This window comes from Populus nigra, chromosome 14 (assembly GCF_951802175.1).
Source record: "Populus nigra chromosome 14, ddPopNigr1.1, whole genome shotgun sequence".
In the NCBI taxonomy this organism is placed as follows: domain Eukaryota; kingdom Viridiplantae; phylum Streptophyta; class Magnoliopsida; order Malpighiales; family Salicaceae; genus Populus; species Populus nigra.
Genome location: NC_084865.1, coordinates 2,320,875 through 2,344,186, shown reverse-complemented (window position 1 = coordinate 2,344,186; position 23,312 = coordinate 2,320,875). Strand labels below are relative to the sequence as shown.

Genomic DNA, 23,312 nt, shown 5'->3' with positions numbered 1-23,312 from the left:
CAATCTTCTTATAGCTCACTGGCCCATATCATCTCTTCTTTTTCAAAAGCAATGGCCCATTGAAAGCAAGCGTTCATTCCACCAGGTACAAAGTGACTGATAAAATTTAACTTTACCTCTGTTCTCCCATTTTCAAGCACTTCATCGGCTGCCAAATAAAGTTTTCTGTCACAGGACTTCGACATTCAAATGGTAGTTCTTTGGAGATTGATATCACCCCACAGCTGGCTTTAATATTGACTGCTTCCAGCTCAGTTAGATCCCTCCAGCAACAATCCCCCATCAATGCCTTTCCTTTCCAGACAATCTCTTTCCTTGATGCGCAACACACGTACAGTCTGTCACAGGTATTTTCTTCTTCAGCTAGCTATAAATTAAGCCTTGATTCAATGCTCAATGCATCATTTGAACTGATTGTATCCTTTCTTAAATCAATTCTTACCACGTTTGATGTCGTTAAAAATGACATTTACTAATTTTGCTTCATGATTTATTTTGCTATGACGGATCTGAACTACCTGATCAGGAATGAAAATAGATGAACTATTGATCAGGACTTATTATATACGTCGATCAAGTAGCATAGAGCTTTGAAATGATGTAATTCTCCATCGACCACTTCATCAAAAACCTTGAAACTTAAACTGTTCGGTGAAGTTTATGAATTGGTTTTGACCAGTAACCATAGAGCTTTGAAATTATTTACGATCGTAATCGTAATCGTAATCGTAATCGTAATCATCGTCATCATCTTCGTCTTGGTCATAAACATAATGGTGTGAAATGCTAGTAGTATTGCCAAAGGGAACCTGGTCACCAACCATTAGTGGTCGCCAAGTTTTTGAGCCAAGATTTGCTGAAAATCCATGAGGGTTTGCTATATAATTTTTGGGTACGTATTGTTGCACCACAAGAACTGATGCATGCGACGCGAAATTTGATGAAGCCAGTGTATCCCCCATGGTTCCCAATTCCTGACAGCTATTCCAGTCTGATAACCCTGATGTGAGCACTGATCGTGTTTTCTCCCCTCTTCCAACTATATAGAGATCAAAATCTGCATCATTTCGTCTAATTTCCGCAAGAGTTTCATCCCCATTATTCACCACTTTCTCTGTGTAAGTAATGGACTCATCATCAAGAGTCTTGAACATAAACTCATATGTATAATCATCATCAAGCCTCTTTTCCCGCTCCTCAATCGTCATGGAACTGAATAACTCATCATGACTGTTTAAGCTGTGTTCTGGAGTGGATTGTGCTGCTATTCTACCTGGAAGAAATCGAAGCACCGTTAAACTTATGCCAGGATGCCCTGCCATTCGCCACGCATAAGCCAATGCCTCCCTGTCATCAGGGCCACCAATGAAGATCATAGCAATTCGGTGCCCTTTTGAGCTAGAACTGTTCCTTGCGGGACCTGTTTGCATGATGGAACCGAGTCCACGATCAACCAGTAGACCCACAGAACACGTTGCGTTTTCCAGCACACATTGGTTCATAGCTGGAAAAGTCGATTTTGCATCCTCTACTCGGCCGTCTGCAGTTAAGACTGTTTGGAATGGTATGATGATGAGGGAAACTCGCTTGTCCAATGCAAGGCTGCAAATATCCTCATGCATATTCTCATAAGGTGAAATTGCAGTGATTGTTTGAACCGACACAGCTCCGTTTCTCTTCTCGTATGATTTAAAAGCAAAGATAATTTGGTCCGATTCTGATTTTGCTCGGATAGGATTGCTCATGCTTGTCGTGGAGTGGTCATGAACAATTAGCATCGCTGTGTTCCGTCCAGTGAGCTCTACCAAGTGGACGGCGATGACACAGATAGGGAAGTCTGGGCCGGCATTAGAGGCTTCAAGGAGGCTAATCATGCAAGGTGCATCACGATTTGAAAGAACACATGCAAGGATTTTAAATTCTACCCCATTTGCCAGTACACTCTCAACTGTCCTGTGCTTGTATCTAAGCAATTTTTTTCTAGGCTTATATGTGGCAGCCACTATTGGCTCCACCAAACAAGTCATGGCCAAGGCGGAAAACACCATTATGGTAAATGTTTGGTTGTTTAGAACCTGGGAAATGAGATGATCTTTAGTTAATTTCTGTAATTAAGAAATTCTTAATCTCCTATACTACATATATATATATAGGAAATATGAGAATTCTGCAGAACATGCATGGTTATCATACCTTAATATTCCGTCCGGCATTAATGATAATGATCGACATAACTCCTTTAGTGTTCATTATTACTCCAAGAGCAAAACCATCCTCCATTGGCTTGTTGTGGAGCAGAAAGACGAGCAATGTGCTCAGTATCTTTGCTCCAAAACTAAGGAATATGATTATAAATATTGCATACCATGGAGTTTCTTTCAGCATAAAACCAGCATCAGTTCGGATCCCTGAGGTTAAGAAGAAGAGGGGCATCATAATCCCAGAGACAAAATCATCAAGCCTTTCCATTAGTTTCATTCTGATAACATCTCGACGAGGCATAATAACTCCTAACATGAAACTACCAACCATAGAATGCAAACCAAAAGCATCAGTGATGAATCCGAAAAACACAATCCAACCCAAAACAAACCATATATGTTGCTCAGTGAAGTCGTCTCCTTTGACAGCATGGTTAGCTATCTTTGAGATTACCGGACGGATCACAAAACCACAGAGTAAAACGAAAGCAAGGATAGATGGCAAAACATAATATGGGCGAGCATTGAGCAATGCCATTGCAACCACAAGAAGAATCCAAGTAAAGAAGTCACTGCTAACAGCTGAAGACATGGCCAATCTTCCCATATCGGTGCGAAGGAGCTTGAGGTCTGTGAGAACTTGAGTAACGTCAGGGAAGTTGGTAGCAGTGAGAGTAATAGCCCAGAATATGGAGCCCTTAAAGCTGCTGATTTCCTTTGCATTACTATCAAGCAGTTGTAATAGATAAAATAAGCCAAACCCAAAGCCAAGTGGAATCAGAATTCCAGAAATGGCGATGCGAATAGCCTCCGATCCACTGTTCATGATGGGTTTTAGGTCCATTTCTAACCCAAATAGGAACATGTAGTAAACGAGTGCCAAGTTTGCAAATGTTTCCAACACCTTGATAGCCTTGAAAGGAAGGACGTGATCGAAAAACAATGGGGTAGTTCCAAGTGCTGATGGGCCAAGCAACACCCCAGCCTGTGCAAACACAATCGGCAATCCAACATAATTGATACCATCAATTATCCAATGTGCTTGCATATGTTTTGTTTTCTTGTTACTAAAGAGAGATTTAAACTCGACTTTTGAGATGGAAAAGAATATACTACGAATGCATGCATTGCTAATTGTTTGATGCAAGATAATTTTTGTTAAACACATAGATTTAAAGTAATGAATATAACTTTTGATTCAACTGTTAGAATTAGAATAAAATTATTTTAAAAGATTCTATAAATTCTATTTCCTATAAGGTTAATATCCCAAATAAGACCTAAAATATTTTGCTTGAGATTTGTTATATTTTTCTAGTTAATTTAGAATTTTTTTTTCTATATATTTAGTTTAGAGTTTCTTTATTATTTTCTCTGTTTTATTTAGAATATTTTTTTTGCTTTACTTAAAAAACTTAGTACAAAGAAAAAATAATAAATCAAGGCAGTAAGAAAAAGGCTATATGAAAAGAGCTTGAGAAACCTAGATGTATACAATTTTCATAATAGTAGAGAATACTCTAAAGTTTATTTTCAATAAACAAAATTGAATATTAGAAATCTCCTAATATGCTTAAATAATACAAAAAAAAAAGAAATCTAAAATAGAACATGAAAAATAATAAAATATTTTTAAACTAAATGAAAAAAAGAATCCTAAATCAACTAGAAAAATAGAATAAATTTTATGTACTAACCAAATTTGAAAGTCTTATAGACCTCAAATGATTACAAAAAAATTAACTTTATAGGAAACAAAACATCTAAGATCTCATGGGAATTTCTTAACTTGATTCAATAATTAGATGAAAGTTATTTCCGTTGCTTGGCTACACACGTCGTCGTTCTTCCCACATACTTGGAGGTTTAGCCTAGTTGCTTACAAGGTATCATGACTCAAATTCGATGAAATGCACAAGAAAAAAAATAACTTTTGGTAAATGTAGTAAAAGTCCTTTTAGTTAAAATTAAAGCATTGTTTTTCCATAAGTTTTGATCTATATATTTACGAATCATTGTATTAGCATGAAGAAGGATAAAAGAACAATCAACATTAGTAATTGGCCTACAAAATGATCAACCATGAAACAGCAATTAACAAGTTTGACCTTACAATTATAAGAGCAACTATGCTGGGTTGTCGCAGAGGCCTGAGGATCAAGAGGAGAAGGCGAGTGGTGAACAGGACAACCGATAGTTGGAGGACAAAGAGAGGGAGGGACGTCGTCAAAGCACTTGTACTTTGGAAATAATTGCCACCAGTTTGATTTACGTAGTAACATGCTTCCGAACCATCCTTGGTACGATTTACTAAATATCCAGAGTCAGCCATGGCGATTCCAAGTATTTCAAAACTTGTAATTCAGAACCAAAACAAGTTAAGGAGATTGATGAAAAGGAAATTTTGAGAAGGCAGGCATAACCAGCTAGAAATTAAAGTGAGATATATATATCTAATTTGTTGGCTGCAACATTTTCTTTGTTACAATATCATAGCTGTTTTCTTTTTTGTTACAAAGGAGAGGGTGAAACTAAGATTAATTTCTCGCGCGGAAGAGAAGAACATGCATGCCTATTGAAGTACCAGCAGGTTATTGCCTTAGCTGTCCTCACCTGTTAATTAGTTTTCTTGCCAGAGTTGGTCATTGTTATAGCCATCAAAGAAACGAAGGATCTCATAAACAAAATAGAAAAGATTGCATCATCATGTTTTCCCAAATTAGGCAAATACAGCATGGAGAACAGGCGATCAATTAATGAGGACTCTCCTAATTCTTAGCCCCTAAGTATTTCTCTGTTTTTACAGCTTCATTTCTCTCTCTCTCTCTCTCTCTCTCTCTCTCTCTCTATATATATATATATATATATATATATGTTTGTTTGTTTGTTTCTCCACGTACGTAATCCAAACTTGTTATTTGTATTGTGCTGGCAATGCAAGAGAGTTGAGACTTTAATCAAAACAAGTGCCGCTAACACAAACACATAAACACATGTTACATCTCTTAAATATTATTATTTAGCATATTTGGTACATGTACTGATCAGAGGTTACCAGCATTATGTTGATTCGTCTTTTTTATTTTGATATTTGATTCTGAATTTGTGTATTTTAATCCTCAATTGATAAATAAACTTTTAATTGTTTTAATTTGACTTCTAATTTGATAAATTTCAGCTCTTATATTCTCATGTCTTGTCTAGTTTGATATTTGGTTTTGAGTTTCTTCAATCAAGTCCCTGATTGTCCATATCAAATTTTAATATTTATACAATTAAACTCATGATTTGACTAAATTAACTTCTAAAATTTATAATTCAACCCGCAAACTTTAATTTATTCCGATTAAAACTTAAATTAACTTCAAAAATCAATTTTTCATGCAATTAAACCCACGATAAATTCAAATAAATCTTGAAAAAAAATCTAATTGAGTCCTTAAACATCTAATTTTTAATTTTCCTCATCAAATTGAATTTTATTTGCTAATACGACTTTCATCATTGTCAAAATTTTATCTTATATATTTGATCTTCTTCAACTATACTTTAATAATTTTCTAAGTGTTCTGGTATTCTTTTCTCACTAATTCTTTTTTAATTTTTTCCCAATATTTTAAAATATTTTTGAATTTTCTCTTTTACATTTTTTTTAGATTTTTTTTGTTTATGTGGTGCTCCAAAATGGGTAACAACAAGCCCTTTTATAAAACTTTTATTTGTTTTAAATTTCAACATTCAATCCTAATTTGTTATATATTATTTTTTTCAACTTGGTCCTTATTATTTTAATTTCTATTTTTTTTCCTTGATCCTTTTGTACAAGTTTTATTAGTTTTCAATTTCATCATTCAATCTAAATTTATAATGTTTTTTTTTTCAATTTTATCATCATTCTTTTGATTTTCTTGTCCTTTTGTTATAGTTATTTTTCTTTTCAATTTAAACTTTTAATAAAAAAAATTATGGTTATCCTTTAATTTAATTTTTATTTTGATTTTTATCCCAATTCTTTTTAGGTTGATATCAGACAATTACTTCAGCCCAACCCTTTTTGGGCTAAGCTTAGCCCAGTTAGCTAGGCTGGCCCAACCCATATTTTATAATAATATAATATTATGTATTGTAATATTTAATATTATATATTAAAAAAACAAAAAAAATTCTAATTTTTTTAAAATCCTTTAATTTTTTTTTGATTTTTTTGCACATTTTTCTATCAATTGTGTGTAATATTGAGTTGTATTTTTACACTATAAGATACAAACATGGTATTAAAATACATGACTTTCTCCAAAATATTTCTAAAGAAATTTCTAAAAAGATCTCAAATTTTTTAAATTAATTTCCTTTTTAAAAGACAAAGAAAGAAACAAAAAAATATATTTTGTTTTCATGCATACAGTCAAATCCTAAAATTTTTTCAAGCATATCTTCATAAAAACAATAATTTGCATCTTTCTCATGTTTTAAAATGGATATCGTAACCAATTTATAATTATTCATTAGAGTTTGACCAAAATATCAAAAACTTTTTTTTTCAAGTTTTTTAGGGTTTAGATGTAGACTTTAAGAATTTTTGGGGTGTAAAACTACACAATAAAGTACATCTTTAGATATTAAAGATACAATGTGTAAATAAATACGATGCTAAAGTTTGGATTTTAAAATGGTTATGTTTAACCTGATGAGGTAGAAACTCTCTTACGAAGAAAGATCTGCCTTAAACCTTAAAAAATACCAACGAATAAAAACCCGATCTAGAAAAACAATCAAATAATAATGCACCTTACCTTAGGTAGGGTGCACTGAGGGTGATACGCTTCCTCCTTACATAATCAGTTTCTTACCTAGGCTCTTGTAAACCATAGATTGTAGTAATCATAATACTAGATGACAACTCTTAAATCTTAATCTTTATGATTAAATGTTTTTTTTTTTCAATACACCGTATCTTCTCAAGAGACACGATAAAAGCTTCACCATCGCCTGACACCTTCACGGTGCACCCACGACAATTATCATATACATCAAAATTCAAAAGCCTTTATTTATTGCCCAAGCTGTATATTTAATTAGTCAAGAATGGCATATCTCCATTTATTTTTATAATTAGCAATGCATTGACAAGAATGTCATTGATTATTCTTGACACATGGAGGCTATTACAAGCTATTCAAGCCCTTCTAAATATAAAAGGAAAGGCGGGACCATCCAAGACCAGCAATCTCCTTTCATTCTCAACCACAATACCAGCATCCCCACACAAAGGCTAGGGACAAGCTCCGGTGAGACAATTTGGACACCATTGAAATTTGTAGAGGCCTTGATCATTCTTGACAATATTGAAGTGCCAAGCATTAGAAGATGGAATAGGATCCGTTTCAGCCAAGATATACCTCCTCCTTGTCTCTGGATTCCGCTCACCTACCCTCCATGCAGTAGACTGAGCACAAACTGATACACCAGTGAATGCAACAGTGAAGTCCCTTGTCTCCCTTACAACAGTATCCGCAACCCGTGGTGTGAATATGACTGAAGTGCCTCGGGACACAACAGGTGCAAGAGGCTCTTGACCAACAAAGAGTGGACATATGGAACCGTTGTTAAGATTAACAAGGGTTAAGCCACCGGCAACATCAGTTACAGCTGGAAGCACGTAGTATTCTACACCACTTCTAAGAGGTTGGCCATCTGCATCAAGGACAGCAGGCCAGGTTTGACCCATTGTGGATGTGGCCATCAGTAGCCATATAAAGCTCAAGCACAGGAGGGCTTTGAGCCATAGTGGATATGGCCATTAGTAGCCATAGGAAGCTTAAACTTCTAATCAACCTCAACATTACAAGAAAACAGTACTGTGCTGTTTGTGCTTAGGAACTGAAGAACTTGGTAAGAAACTGATCAGTATGTGTTCGCATAGAATATGTGGGCTAGATATTTATCGGAAATGTGGTACACACACGGTGGCATGCGGCAGTTTACAAGATTTGAACAATGGAGGCACGGCAACGAAAAGTCCATTTCTCGTAGCGTAATTATTGTTGTTTGAACGAACAAGATAACCCTATCCTGTCTGTACATGCATGGCAGTAAAGTAGGAATTCCAAGTTGAATTTCTGATGAGGAGTAACGTAAGAGATAGAGAGAAAACGTCTCCCAGCACAGCCTAAATGTAATCTTTTTCTGTTTATTATTATTAATGTTGTTATTATATTATTATAGGAAGTCCAAAAAATCTTTGCTAAGAATGGAGAGTAGAGTCCTCGATCTTTTATATGAGAATTACGGAATCTGAGCTGGTTTATATTAAAACAAATAAATTTACGAGAAAAACTTAAATTATTGAGTTATCAAGGATTACCGATAAACATAAATCAATTAATTTTTTTTATATCAAATCGTTAAATTTAGATTAGATTAGATTAGGTCTATTAAACTATAAAAAAATCAGTCAGGTCGATGAAGTTTTACCAAGTCAATATTTTATTAATTCAATTAAAAAATCTATTTGAAACAGATCTCAAATCTCTAAGCAAGTTCAGACAAATTTAGTAACAACTAATGCTTAAACTTAGTCTTTTTAATTAAAAAAAATTAAAAAATGGTATACTTAATCTAACAATTGTATATTCGTTGGCTTGCTATAAAGTTAGAGTCTTATTAATGAGTTCTATTTCTCATATGCAATCATGTAATAGAAAAGAATTACCCATTTGTTGTACAATTCAAAATCTGTTGCTTTATGAAGTTTGTGATCGGCAATTCGGCTAAGAGGGTGTTTGGTTTAGAGGTAGGTTGTGTTTTTTTTTAGTAAAAAACATGTTTTTATAGTTTTTAAAGATGTGGTATATGTTTAAAAAATATTTTACCTTTAACAAAAAACCAACACACTTCTAAACCTAAGAAGTGAGGTGGTAGGAACTTCAAACTTGTAACAAAACCAATTTGAGATTTCGTATTTGGGCCAAATTGCAGTACTTGGGCCACTTTAATTGACCAGGAAAGAAGTTGCTCACTTGGGCCGCCATAATTGACCCACGAAAGAAGTTTCCCATTTGGGCACGTTATCAAAGGTCAGATCCATATCCACATCGGGCCCATGTTTGTTTGAGCAGTTCCTCTCAGTCAACTTGGTAAGAGAAAAAAAATTCAATCATTACTTCTAACATGATCTCATGGCTGTTGGAAAATCCGATCCCCAAACAAGACAAGTATGTGCAATCTGGTCCTAATTATACATGTGCAACAAGTGAAGTTTTGAGATGAATTTATAAAGCACAATTTGCATACAAGCTTCATCCTAATCATGTACAATAGTCTCAGCCCTCACAGGACAATAAAATTAATGATTGAAATATTATTTTAAAGAAGAAATCATTTAGATATACAAGAGGTAGCAATTTCTTATTCGAAGTCTACTACTTGTATTTTTTAACTTATATATAAATATACAATCATAAAATAACTCGAGTTGACAAGTATTTTTTCATGATTTGGCTTTTAAAAATAGTTATTTACTTATAGATAGTGTCAAAAAATATATTTAATATACACATGTGTATAGAAAAAGATTTAGATATACCATAATTTAACAATAGTATGCATTAATAATTATATGTTATCATATACATCTCAAAACTCAAAAGCCTTTATTTATTGCCCAAGCTATATATTCAATATTAGTCAAGAATTAAATATCTCCATTTATTTTTATAATTAGCAATGCATTGACAAGAATGTCATTGATTATTCTTGACACATGGAGGCTATTACAAGCTATTCAAGCCCTTCTAAATATAAAAGGAAAGGCGGGACCATCCAAGACCAGCAATCTCCTTTCATTCTCAACCACAATACCAGCATCCCCACACAAAGGCTTGGGACAAGCTCCGGTGAGACAATTTGGACACCATTGAAATTTGTAGAGGCCTTGATCATTCTTGACAATATTGAAGTGCCAAGCATTAGAAGATGGAATAGGATTCGTTTCAGCCAAGATATACCTCCTCCTTGTCTCTGGATTCCGCTCACCTACCCTCCATGCAGTAGACTGAGCAGAAACTGATACACCAGTGAATGCAAAAGTGAAGTCCCTTGTCTCCCTTACAACTGTATCCGCAACCCGTGGTGTGAATATGACTGAAGTGCCTCGGGACACAACAGGTGCAAGAGGCTCTTGACCAACAAAGAGTGGACATATGGAACCGTTGTTAAGATTAACAAGGGTTAAGCCACCGGCAACATCAGTTACAGCTGGAAGCACGTAGTATTCTACACCACTTCTAAGAGGTTGGCCATCTGCATCAAGCACAGCAGGCCAGGTTTGAGCCATTGTGGATGTGGCCATCAGTAGCCATATAAAGCTCAAGCTTCCAATCAATCTCAACATGGCTGCCTAGAGCTAGCTATCTCGCACAACAAAAAAGAAGTAAATATTATATGCTGGTTCTTAAAATTAAGACGCTATGAGCAATTTGTAATCCTTCTTTTCATCCTTTACTTGAGATTTGCCATCTTTTTATAGTGGAAGGAGTTGACATTCCACATTTATGTTGGGTTTGTTGCCATTTATAATGTGTAGCAAATGAAAGAGCATTAACTTAATTTGGCAGCCACCATTGTTAAAAAAAAACTAGGGTTGGCAGCCACCATTATTAAAGAAAAGTTGAAGCTGTGACACCACTCTTGCCTATAAATAGGCATAGAGAGAGAGCAACAAAATTTGAGCAGAGAGAGTAAGGCAGTAGAGAATAAGAGAGAAAGAGGGGCTGCCATGTGCAGCAGTGTGAAAGAGCTAGGAGTAGAGTTTGAGTGAAGTGATTCTTCTTCTCAATGTGTGTTGTAACTCTTTCTCTATTTATCTCTAATAATATAAACATCTTTCGTGAATGTAGGCGATTTGTCGAACCACGTTAAATATTATGTCTCAGTGTGTTTAGTTTTTAATGGGTAACTATCAGTACATCACCGGCCCGCGTATAGGGGAGCCGGAATCCCCAACAATTTCTCTATTACGGCACGGCAACAAAAAAGTCCTTGGGTAATTATCCATTTTCATCTGTTGCATTGTTATCTAATGAATCCAGTTTAACGGTGTCTTTAATACACTTAGGGATATTGTCTCATGGGTGGACTAATTATGAAGAGATCTGTTGGAGCAAGTAATCGAAGGAGGAAAACAGAGGAAATATGCTCCCCTAGTGCCATGTGCCATTTAATTTAAAAAATATATAAATTCATTGTATATTTATCCCATAGATATATTCATTTTATGTTTTTGTTCTTATCCTTTTAACCAAACAATTTTTTTTGGTATCTGTTTTTATTTTTATTTGTTCGGCGATACTAATCAAACGTTGTACAAAATTAACTCGAGGAACAGTGTAAAACCAAAAAAATGGCAGCTGAAATACTTAGACTGTAAGCTTTGAAATACTGTCTCATGGGTGGAGTAATTATGAAGAGATCTGTTGGAGCAAGTAATCGAAGGAGGAGGAGAACTATTCACAACCGGAACAAAATTAATGATCCCTTCCAAATTCTTTGAGCTGGTTAATTATCAGGAACTAGGTAACGGGAAAATGCTAGTACCTAGAAAGTCATTATCAAATTCATATAGGATTTGAATGTTCAGTTTGACCAAATTTCTCGTGTATACCCACAATTAAAGCAATTGAATTTCCCAAAAAATCGTCTACTTTCAGTATCGTGTGTGTGGATATACTAGAGAAAAGTCTGTGTTGTCTTAATTATCCAATTAATTAATTAAAGACAATAAAACAAGGGTTGGTTGGAGCATACTATTCATTTTGAACAATTCCTAGTTTTACTGCTGGAAATTATCAGACAATGAGGAATACTCAACTCTTCATGCTCTTGCTACAGCTAACCAATCCTTTTCAGATTACTAGTCCAACCCAAGAAAAACTGTATTAATGTCTTGAAGTTTCTCGCAACGCCATAAGATTTTGCACTCTGTGCAGTTTCTTAAAGCTCCTCTAGTCTCACAGCTAGAAATTAGTTGATTACTTTGCAAGGAATTTCGCAATAACTTGGTTAAATCTTTGCATTGTTTGGCAATGTTTCGAAGTCTTGAAACATTAGTAAGATTTTAACTTGTATATATCTGCTATTTTAGAGTATATTGCTTTGGCTATTCATTATATGACATTTTTAATATATTTTCGATAATTATCCAAAAAAAAACTTCCTATTTTATATTCTCTTTTCAATGCGGATCCTCCCACGTTTCCTACTAAAAAAAACACGTTTCCCTTAACTTATATCTACTCTTAATGTTTGTTGTTGGATAGAAGTAATTAAGCACTCATTCCCATTCCATAAAGATAATTCTCTAATTAGAGCACAACAGCAAAGATCATAGATAACTAAATTGAATTATTTGATTATGTTTTTAATTCAAGTACTAGAATTTAGTTCTTAATTTCAGCGAGTGATCGTCAAATACCAAGTGTTCTCCACCTTCCACCTTCCATTTCATGATATCCACCTGAACTATATACGCTAAAGTGGAATGTTGATGGTTTTTCTTTTGGCAAACGTGGTCCTACTGTTAATGGAGGGGTTCTTCATGACCATGGTGACTTTGTGATGAGTTATTTATCTGCACATGTGGGAATTAAAAATTTAAATGAGGCTGAATATTTGCTTCTTGTTATTAAAGTGCTTGAATTATCTTCTTCATTGGAGGATTTTTCCTAAAGAAATTTCATCTTTCAATCTGATTATAAGTGAATAGAATATGTAGTATTGTGGCTTGGATCTAATTATCCCATGTCGTGATGTGGTGTCTCCAATATATTGTGAAGGTTTTTCGTGCTTAATACGGCCTCCATTCTATGCTTCAGTTTTGATTCACAGTTTTGAATGTCTTTGTGGGTTTATAGTATCACAGCTCCAGAGATTTTTTATATCGGTCATGGTGTTTGCAATTTTTATTTTTTTTTTAAATTTCATCACAGGTGTTGTTATGCTTATTCTTTTATATATATAAGATAACTAAATTGAATTCTAAGCATCAAGAAAGATCTCCATTTATTTCCTGATATTACAATGACACCAAGGCACTTATTCTTCTTTGGAGAATAACTTAGGCGCTTCTAAGTATAAAATGATTTATTTGTACTATTACAATGCCAGAACGTCATCTACTTATATTTTGCAAAGGAGAAGAACTCAAGCCCTTCTAAAGCTGAAAGGAAATGCAGGGCCATCTATGGTTAAGAACCTCGTTCCATTCTGTTCCAGAATACCTGCAATCCCACATCTTGGCCTCCCACAAGGTGGAGGAGTGTTGCATTCTGGGCAATAGCCAAAAGTATAGGGACCTGGTGCTTGATTACGGCTAATACTAAAGATGGCTGGTTCATCACCAATCACAATAAGTCTCCTTGTCGTCTCTGGGTCTTCCTCGCCTATACCCCATGTAGTATCTGAAACACAAATCGAAGCAGCTGAAAATGCAACAGTGAATTGAGTATTTTCAGTGATGACAGTCTCTCCAGAATTTCTTGGGGTGAAGATGACTGGAAGGCCTTGAACATTACCAGGACCAATAGGAACCTGACCAACATAAGATGGACAAGATCCATTGCGAGTCACTAGAGTTAAACCACCAGCAACATCAGTTACAGCAGGATCTACATAGTATTCTACCCCTCTTGTAACAGGGTTTCCATCAGTATCAAGCACAGGAGGGCCCTGAGCCAAGCATGATATAGCCATCAGTAGACAAATGAAGCTCAAACCTCTAATCAACCCCAACATGGCTGCCTGTGTCAAACAACAAAATTAAATTGTACGAGCTTAGTTATCAACCTTGAACTTGATGAGAAATTGTGTAATTGTAATGTCTTTGCACTTTGTGGTCTATGCATGGTAGCTAGATTTTTATAGGAAATCTGGCGCAGGCAGGCATGCGACTTTTCTACAAGATATCACAAAGTAAGCACGGCAACGAAAAGTCCATTTGTCTATCCTAATCAATCACTGCTTTTACCGACTTGATAAACCTTTGCATCCTACCCTTTTAATTATGTGTACATGGATAGCCGAAAAATTCAGATATTTGAAGTTCCAATTTCTGAAAAGATGAGTAGAATGATAGACAATGAGAGTAAAATGACTATTAATTCGCTCAAATCTATCCCTTCTACGTGAAAAAGGTTCTAATTAGTCCATTGCTAGCTCTTAACCCATCCCTCAACCGCCATTTATGATAAATAATATTTTGCTGGGTACTGGCTAAATGTGTTCGTCTACCAAATAGGAGCCAATTAGGCAATGAAGTCTTACAAGAAATCCATCACAAAGTCAATAGGGGTTTTGTACTTGGGAACGAATTTTAATTGAGAACTAAATTTAATACTTTTGGGCAAATTGTGAAGGGAGAGGCTTATATATCTTCATATTTGACTCAGCATCACTTCTCAAAATTATACTACACACCAACACGCTTTCCATGACGATGCTCCCTCAAATTCATGAACTTCTAGATAAATTTTCTAATACGTGATATATAGATAACAACCTAAGAAATTCAAAGACGACAAACATCCTTTAAAAATAGCACCTCCAAATCATATATTATAAAATTCTAGCTCCTAACTTGGCATACTATTTTTGCTATCGAGACTTTTCTTTCACTGCAATTTGGAATTAATTAGAATTGATCGATGATGTCTATTGTGTCTTGCGTCTCCTCTAATCATCAATATATATATATATATATATATATATATATATATATATTGTAGGATATGGCATGAAAATATACTAAACTTGACCGATAAAAAGGATGAAAAAGCTCCTGCAAACACACACTAAACACTCAAGAATTCAATATCTCATACTCTGCAATATAGATATAATAATTAGTATATATACATATAGATACATGATCCTGGAATATTATATATTAATAAACTCAAACTATCATATTCTAACTAAAATTCTAATTAAATGCTAGTTTAATAAGGATTCCAAATATAAATCTTTTTGGACCAGAATTACTAATTGATCTTGGAATCATTTTCCTATCTCAACAATCCTCTCCTACTTGATATAGGAACTCTTCTCTTATCTCCACACTCCTCTCAACAATCTTTTAAACAAGGCCTTATTGAGTGCAAATAAGTTGTCTATATATGATTGTTGGAACCAGATCTTTTAAGACAAGTTTTACTTAAAAAAAAAACTTCCACGTGGCCTTAATTATCTAAGATCTTTGATCTCTTTTTGAGCAGCATGTCCAAAGAAGGGAAGCCTGTACAAAGAGAGGCCTGGTAATTACAAAGCTTGGTTGAAATTAATTTCCTTGCTTTCAAATTAATTTCTTTGTTGTCGTGCTCTCGATCCTTAATAGACCTATACTTTGATACCCCAATTATTGGTTGAGATTAATTTCCTTGTTGTCATGCTTTCTTTAATCTACCTATGCTCTGATACCCTAATTATTGAAAACAGTACTAAACATTCCTTATATATATTCGTAGAGAGATTATAGGATAAAGTTAAATTATTCTATTCTAACAAGGATTCTAAATACTATTTTAAGGATTCTAAACATAAATACTTTTGAGATTAGGATTCATTCTTGATCTAGGAATCCTTCTCGTATCTCAACAAAAGCCACGAAGAAACTAAGAGTCTAAAATTCTCAATGCTCAAACACACAATTCAAAACGACACAAGGAAAGAAAGATCTCCATTTATTTGCTGAGGATAATCATCAACTTATGCCCTTCTAAACATGAAAGGCTTGATTTTATTTACTATTACAATGACAAAATGCCATTTCTATATATTTATTTTTGTTATGGAGAATGAACCTAATTAACCCTTACAAACATAAAAGTAAACTCAGGACCATCTAGGACTAAAAATCTCGTTCCATTTTGAATCAGAATACCAGCAGTTCCACACGTTGGCCTACCACAATCTGGTTCGTCGACACATTGTGGGCACCCTTGGAAAGTATAAGAACCTCCTAGTTGATTCCTGCTTTTAATTTGAAAGTAGGATGGTTCAGCTCCAGTCACAACAAATCTCCTTCTCGTCTGTGGATCTTCGCCACCTATAGTCCATGCAGTGTTTCGAACACAAGTTGAAACCCCTGAAAATGTAACATTGACCTCTGTAGATTCAGTGATGATAGTCTCTTGAGGATTTCTTGGTGTAAAGATGACTGGAATGCCTAGTCGACCAGATCTAGCGGATTCTTGACCAACATAAAACGGGCAAGATCCATTGCGAGCCACTAGAGTTAAACTACCAGCAACATCAGCTACAGCAGGGCGCAAGGTATTCTACACCGCTTCTAAGAGGTTCATGTTAGCAAGTGGAAGACAAACAATGTCCCACCATATGCAAGTGGGAATACCTAATCTCCCACTTGACACATGGTGGAGGACACAAACGGTGGGCATAAATCAAGGCATGATTTATGCCCCTTCACTCCCATCTTGTATATATATAAGCTCAGTGAAGAGCTGCGTGTGTGTGTGAAAAACACAGAGAGAACAGAAGAAAAGTGAGAGCAGCAGAGAGAGCTTGAGTGAGTAGAGTTGAGTTAAGAAGAGTTTTTTCTCCTCCTCCTTTGTTTGTATTGTTTCTTTGAAGTGATTAATACAAACCAGTAGCTCCGTGGAGTAGGCAGGTTGCCGAACCACGTAAATTGATGTGTGTTTGAGTTCTGGAATTTCCCAACAACTGGTATCAGAGCCTGTTCTTGAAAAAGAGGGTGTTTGATCCAAACTCAAAAATCAAAGTTCTCAAAACGTGTTTTTGACATTACCATCGCATAGAGGAAGAAGAGACGAATTCACTGGTGAAAACCCGGCGAAGAACCGACGTCCTGCATGCCCGCACGCGCCAACACGCGCCGACGACAGCACTGCCCACGCGCGACCACTCGCGCCACGCTCTCCACGCGTCGTCTTCACCCGATTGTCTGCAACTGAACCGGGTTGACCCGCCACGCAAGCAGCCAGTCAGCAGCCACGCCAGCAACCCTGCACAGTCATCCGCCACGTCATCCGTCCAGTCAGCAGACACGTCATCAACTGCCACGTCAGCCGAAAATTACGCGTGCTTTTGCCACGTCAGCAAACGTGGGTCCCAGTTGGCCTACGTGGATGCCACGTCATCTTGACACGTCAGCAAAAGTGAGTTTTGATCCAGTGCTTCGCAGACACTATTCTGGCCTGACACGCGGCTTCATCTGCACCGTCCGTTGATCCAAAACTTTGATTGTTAAAATCGGAGCCATCCGAAGTCCGATTGGGGTGATCTCAGTGTCGTTTCCAATAGTTTTGGCCGTTCCGGACACATCTGTAAGGTCAGATTTGACAAATTCGAATCAGAGAAACAGTAAAAATGGCAGATGAAATAAAGGCTGCGGGAATTGAAAAATTTGATGGATCAGATTTTGGATATTGGAAAATGCAAATTGAAGACTATTTATATGGGAAGAAACTTCATCTTCCTCTGTTGGGGAGCAAACCAGAAAATATGCCAGAAGAAGATTGGTTGCTTCTTGATAGACAAGTTTTGGGTATTATCCGGCTATCCTTATCAAGAAGAGTTGCGCACAATGTTACAAAAGAAAGATCCACTGCAAGACTAATGGAAGCTTTGTCTGGGATGTATGAGAAGCCCTCGGCAAACAATAAAGTGCACTTGATGAAGAAGTTGTTCAACCTGAAAATGACAGAAGGCACCTCCGTCACGCAACATCTCAACAACTTCAATACTATCACAAATCAATTGTCATCTGTAGAGATTGAGTTTGATGATGAGATCCGTGCACTCATTTTACTAGCTTCACTTCCAAGCAGTTGGGAAGGTATGAGGACAGCCGTGAGCAACTCAGCTGGAAAATCCAAACTGAAATATGATGATATCCGAGACTTGATTTTAGCTGAAGAAGTGCGAAGGAAAGACTCAGGTGAAAGTTCAAGTTCAGGATCAGCTCTCAACATTAACACTCGAGGGAGGAGACAGGATAGAGGTTTATCCAGAGGCAGATCCAAATCAAGATACAGAAGTAAAAGCAAGTTCGGACCCAGAAAGCAGGTTGAATGTTGGAATTGTGGCAAACCTGGTCATTTCATGAGGAATTGCACAAAACCGAAAAAACCTGAAGCTGACTCTGCAAACGCTACCACAGATGAGGTGCAAGACGCTTTGATTCTTGCTGTACAAAGTCCAATTGATGATTGGATTCTTGATTCTGGTGCTTCATTCCATTGTACACCACACCATGAGATGATGCAAAACTATGTTGCTGGAGATCACGGTGTAGTCTATCTGGCCGATGGACAACCAATGAAGATTGTGGGTATAGGAGAAGTGCAGATCAAGACAATGAATGGATCTACATGGAACTTGCAAAATGTAAGGCATGTTCCTGGACTAAAGAAGAAGCTGATCTCAGTCGGACAACTTGATGAGAGTGGTCATTCAATCCTTTTTTCTGGAGGTATGTGGAAGGTATCAAAGGGAGCAATGGTTTTGGCTCGTGGAAAGAAAACCGGCACCCTGTATATGACCACAAGATTTGCAGACATTATTGCCTCTACTGAAGCAGAAAATCAAGCACAGCTATGGCACTGTAGACTCGGCCATATGAGTCAAAAAGGGATGAAGATACTTCAGTCGAAGGGAAAACTGCCAGAGCTTAAAAATGTTGATCTAGACATTTGTGAAAGCTGTGTTCTTGGAAAACAGAAGAAGCTTAGTTTCTTAAAGGTTGGCAGGGCCTTAAGACCAAGAAAGCTAGAACTAGTGCACACAGATTTATGGGGACCGTCTCCAGTGGCATCTCTTGGAGGTTCTCGGTATTACGTAACTTTCATTGATGATTTCAGCAGAAAGGTATGGGTCTACTTTCTGAAAAATAAATCTGATGTGTTCGAAACATTCAAGAAGTGGAAGGCTATGGTTGAAAATGAATCAGGTTTAAAGTTGAAATGCTTAAGATCTGATAATGGAGGAGAATACATTGATGGAGGTTTCAAGGAGTATTGCGCTGTTAATGGTATCAGAATGGAAAAGACCATTCCAGGCACACCACAACAGAATGGCATTGCTGAAAGAATGAACCGGACCATCAATGAACGAGCTAGAAGCATGAGGCTGCATTCAGGGCTACCTCAAACATTCTGGGCTGACGCAGTTCATACTGCAGTTTACTTGATCAACCGTGGACCATCAGTTCCTTTGGAGTTCAGATTGCCCGAGGAAGTATGGAGAGGAAAAGAGGTACAACTTTCTCATTTAAAGGTCTTTGGGTGTGTTTCCTATGTGCATATAGATTCTGATGCTCGCAACAAGTTAGATGCCAAATCCAAGAAATGTTTCTTCATTGGCTATGGAGATGAAGAATTTGGATTTCGGTTCTGGGATGATCAGAACAGAAAGATTATCAGAAGCAGGAACGTGATCTTCAATGAGAAAGTTTTGTACAAAGACAGATCAAGTGCAGAAACAGATATGACTGATTCAGATACAAGTCCACAAAAATCTGAATTCATCAGATTAGAAGGGCTTCCCGATGTTACCGAGCAAAACAAAACTCAAGAGTCTTTACAAGAAGATTCAAGCACATCTGTACCCACCACTACACAAGATGATGCAGAGCCAAGTGAACCAATTGTTTATGTTCGCAGGTCTTCAAGGACTGTAAAGCCCCCACAACGGTTCACACTTCTACTGAATTATATTTTGCTGACAGATGGTGGTGAGCCGCTAAGTTATGAAGAATCCTTACAAGATGGAAACTCAAGCAAGTGGGAGTTAGCCATGAAGGATGAGATGAGTTCGTTGCTGAAGAACAAGACCTGGGAGCTGACCACACTACCTGAAGGAAAGAAGGCTTTGCAAAACAAGTGGGTCTACAGAGTAAAGACTGAGCATGATGGAAGCAAACGGTTCAAGGCAAGACTTGTTGTAAAAGGGTTTCAACAAAAGAAAGGGATTGACTACTCTGAGATATTTTCTCCAGTTGTGAAGCTTACAACAATCAGAGTTGTTCTGGGGATAGTAGCAGCAGAGAATTTACATCTTGAACAATTAGATGTAAAAACAGCTTTTCTTCATGGAGAATTGGAGGAAGACATTTACATGCAACAACCAGAGGGGTTTGAAATACCAGGAAAGGAGAACCAAGTCTGCAAGCTAAAGAAAAGCCTATACGGTTTGAAGCAAGCTCCAAGACAGTGGTACAAGAAGTTTGACAACTTCATGTGTAGTTCGGGATACACAAGATGCCAGGCTGATCACTGTTGCTATGTCAAACATTTTGATAACTCCTACATCATTCTACTATTATATGTGGATGATATGTTGATTGCAGGATCCAACATTGAGGAGATTGACAAGCTGAAACAACAATTGTCAAAACAGTTTGAAATGAAGGATCTGGGAGCTGCTAAACAAATACTTGGCATGAGAATCATCAGAGATCAAGACAAAGGCATACTAAAGCTTTCACAAACAGAGTATGTCAAGAAGGTTCTCAGCAGGTTTAGTATGGATAATGCTAAACCAGTAAGTACACCTCTGGGGAATCATTTCAAGCTCAGCAAAGACCAGTCACCAAAAACTGAGCTAGAAAGTGGATACATGGATAAGATTCCATACGCCTCAGCTATCGGCTCTTTGATGTATGCTATGGTCTGTACTAGACCAGACATTGCCCATGCAGTGGGAGTTGTAAGCCGATATATGAGCAATCCTGGAAAGCAACATTGGGAGGCGGTGAAATGGATCATGAGATACTTAAAAGGTTCATCAGAGACATGTCTTACCTTCACAGCTGGTGATTTGAAACTTGAAGGTTTTGTAGACGCTGATCTAGCAGGAGATGTTGATAGCAGAAAGAGCACTACAGGATATGTATATACTCTAGGAGGTACTGCTGTTTCCTGGAGTTCTACCTTGCAAAAGATCGTCGCTCTTTCAACAACCGAAGCTGAATATGTTGCAGTTTCAGAATCTGCAAAAGAGATAGTATGGCTACAGAGTTTCCTGAAAGAATTGGGCAAGATGAATGAAAAGGGTACTTTGTACAGCGACAGTCAGAGTGCAATCTTCCTTGCCAAGAATCCAGCATTTCACTCCAGGACGAAGCATATTCAGATCAAATATCACTTCATCCGACAATTGCTAGACGAGGAGCAACTACTGCTAGAAAAGGTCTGCGGAAGCAAGAATCCAGCTGACATGTTAACCAAAGGAGTTACACTTGATAAACTGAAGTTGTGCAAAACTTCAGTTGGTCTTCAAGGATAAAAGATGATTTCATTGTTTGTCTCCAAGTGGGAGATTGTTAGCAAGTGGAAGACAAACAATGTCCCACCATATGCAAGTGGGAATACCTAATCTCCCACTTGACACATGGTGGAGGACACAAACGGTGGGCATAAATCAAGGCATGATTTATGCCCCTTCACTCCCATCTTGTATATATATAAGCTCAGTGAAGAGCTGCGTGTGTGTGTGAAAAACACAGAGAGAACAGAAGAAAAGTGAGAGCAGCAGAGAGAGCTTGAGTGAGTAGAGTTGAGTTAAGAAGAGTTTTTTCTCCTCCTCCTTTGTTTGTATTGTTTCTTTGAAGTGATTAATACAAACCAGTAGCTCCGTGGAGTAGGCAGGTTGCCGAACCACGTAAATTGATGTGTGTTTGAGTTCTGGAATTTCCCAACAGTTCACCTCCAGCATCAAGCACAGGAGGGCTTTGAGCCATAGTGGATATGGCCATTAGTAGCCATAAGAAGTTTAAACTTCCAATCAACCTCAACAGTACAAGAAAACAGTACTGTGCTGTTTGTGCTTAGAAACTGAAGAACTTGGTAAGAAACTGAGTAATGTGTTCGCTTTTCAAGGTATAGAATATGTGGGCTAGATATTTATCGGAAATGTGGTACACACACGGTGGCATGCGGCAGTTTACAAGATTTGAACAATGGAGGCACGGCATCGAAAAGTCCATTTCTCGTAGCGTAATTATTGTTGTTTGAACGAACAAGATAACCCTATCCTGTCTGTACATGCATGGCAGTAAAGTAGGAATTCCAAGTTGAATTTCTGATGAGGAGTAACGTAAGAGATAGAGAGAAAACGTCTCCCAGCACAGCCTAAATGTAATCTTTTTCTGTTTATTATTATTAATGTTGTTATTATATTATTATAGGAAGTCCAAAAAATCTTTGCTAAGAATGGAGAGTAGAGTCCTCGATCTTTTATATGAGAATTACGGAATCTGAGCTGGTTTATATTAAAACAAATAAATTTACGAGAAAAACTTAAATTATTGAGTTATCAAGGATTACCGATAAACATAAATCAATTAATTTTTTTTATATCAAATCGTTAAATTTAGATTAGATTAGATTAGGTCTATTAAACTATAAAAAAATCAGTCAGGTCGATGAAGTTTTACCAAGTCAATATTTTATTAATTCAATTAAAAAATCTATTTGAAACAGATCTCAAATCTCTAAGCAAGTTCAGACAAATTTAGTAACAACTAATGCTTAAACTTAGTCTTTTTAATTAAAAAAAATTAAAAAATAGTATACTTAATCTAACAATTGTATATTCGTTGGCTTGCTATAAAGTTAGAGTCTTATTAATGAGTTCTATTTCTCATCTGCAATCATGTAATAGGAAAGAATTACCCATTTGTTGTACGATTCAAAATCTGTTGCTTTATGAAGTTTGTGATCGGCAATTCGGCTAAGAGGGTGTTTGGTTTAGAGGTAGGTTGTGTTTTTTTTGAGTAAAAAACATATTTTTATAGTTTTTAAAGATGTGGTATATGTTTAAAAAATATTTTACCTTTAACAAAAAACCAACACACTTCTAAACCTAAGAAGTGAGGTGGTAGGAACTTCAAACTTGTAACAAAACCAATTTGAGATTTCGTATTTGGGCCAAATTGCAGTACTTGGGCCACTTTAATTGACCAGGAAAGAAGTTGCTCACTTGGGCCGCCATAATTGACCCACGAAAGAAGTTTCCCATTTGGGCATGTTATCAAAGGTCAGATCCATATCCACATCGGGCCCATGTTTGTTTGAGCAG

General features: G+C 36.6%; 4 protein-coding genes and 1 pseudogene across 4 annotated transcripts; all 5 read right to left on the bottom strand.

Moving 5' to 3' along the window:
• Nucleotides 1-698: 698 nt before the first annotated feature.
• LOC133672316 (cation/H(+) antiporter 15-like) lies at nt 699-4,533 on the bottom strand. Its single transcript, XM_062092700.1, has 3 exons — nt 4,315-4,533; nt 2,194-3,186; nt 699-2,075 (listed from the first exon to the last, which is right to left on the bottom strand). Exons 1-3 carry the CDS (start codon nt 4,531-4,533, stop codon nt 699-701), a joined length of 2,589 nt encoding a protein of 862 aa, XP_061948684.1.
• Nucleotides 4,534-7,301: 2,768 nt separating this feature from the next.
• LOC133672513 (kunitz type trypsin inhibitor 111-like) lies at nt 7,302-7,961 on the bottom strand. Its single transcript, XM_062092949.1, has one exon. The coding sequence runs from the start codon at nt 7,942-7,944 to the stop codon at nt 7,474-7,476; it is 471 nt and encodes a 156-aa protein (XP_061948933.1). The 5' UTR covers nt 7,945-7,961; the 3' UTR covers nt 7,302-7,473.
• Nucleotides 7,962-9,880: 1,919 nt separating this feature from the next.
• On the bottom strand, nt 9,881-10,800 carry LOC133672436 (kunitz type trypsin inhibitor 104-like). The gene has a single exon (XM_062092850.1). It carries the CDS (start codon nt 10,591-10,593, stop codon nt 9,985-9,987), a length of 609 nt encoding a protein of 202 aa, XP_061948834.1. The 5' UTR covers nt 10,594-10,800; the 3' UTR covers nt 9,881-9,984.
• A 2,428-nt stretch (nt 10,801-13,228) lies between these two features.
• LOC133672425 (kunitz type trypsin inhibitor 104-like) lies at nt 13,229-14,073 on the bottom strand. The gene has a single exon (XM_062092831.1). It carries the CDS (start codon nt 13,989-13,991, stop codon nt 13,401-13,403), a length of 591 nt encoding a protein of 196 aa, XP_061948815.1. The 5' UTR covers nt 13,992-14,073; the 3' UTR covers nt 13,229-13,400.
• A 1,981-nt stretch (nt 14,074-16,054) lies between these two features.
• On the bottom strand, nt 16,055-22,910 carry LOC133673288 (kunitz type trypsin inhibitor 104-like; annotated as a pseudogene).
• Between the last annotated feature and the right edge of the window lie 402 nt (nt 22,911-23,312).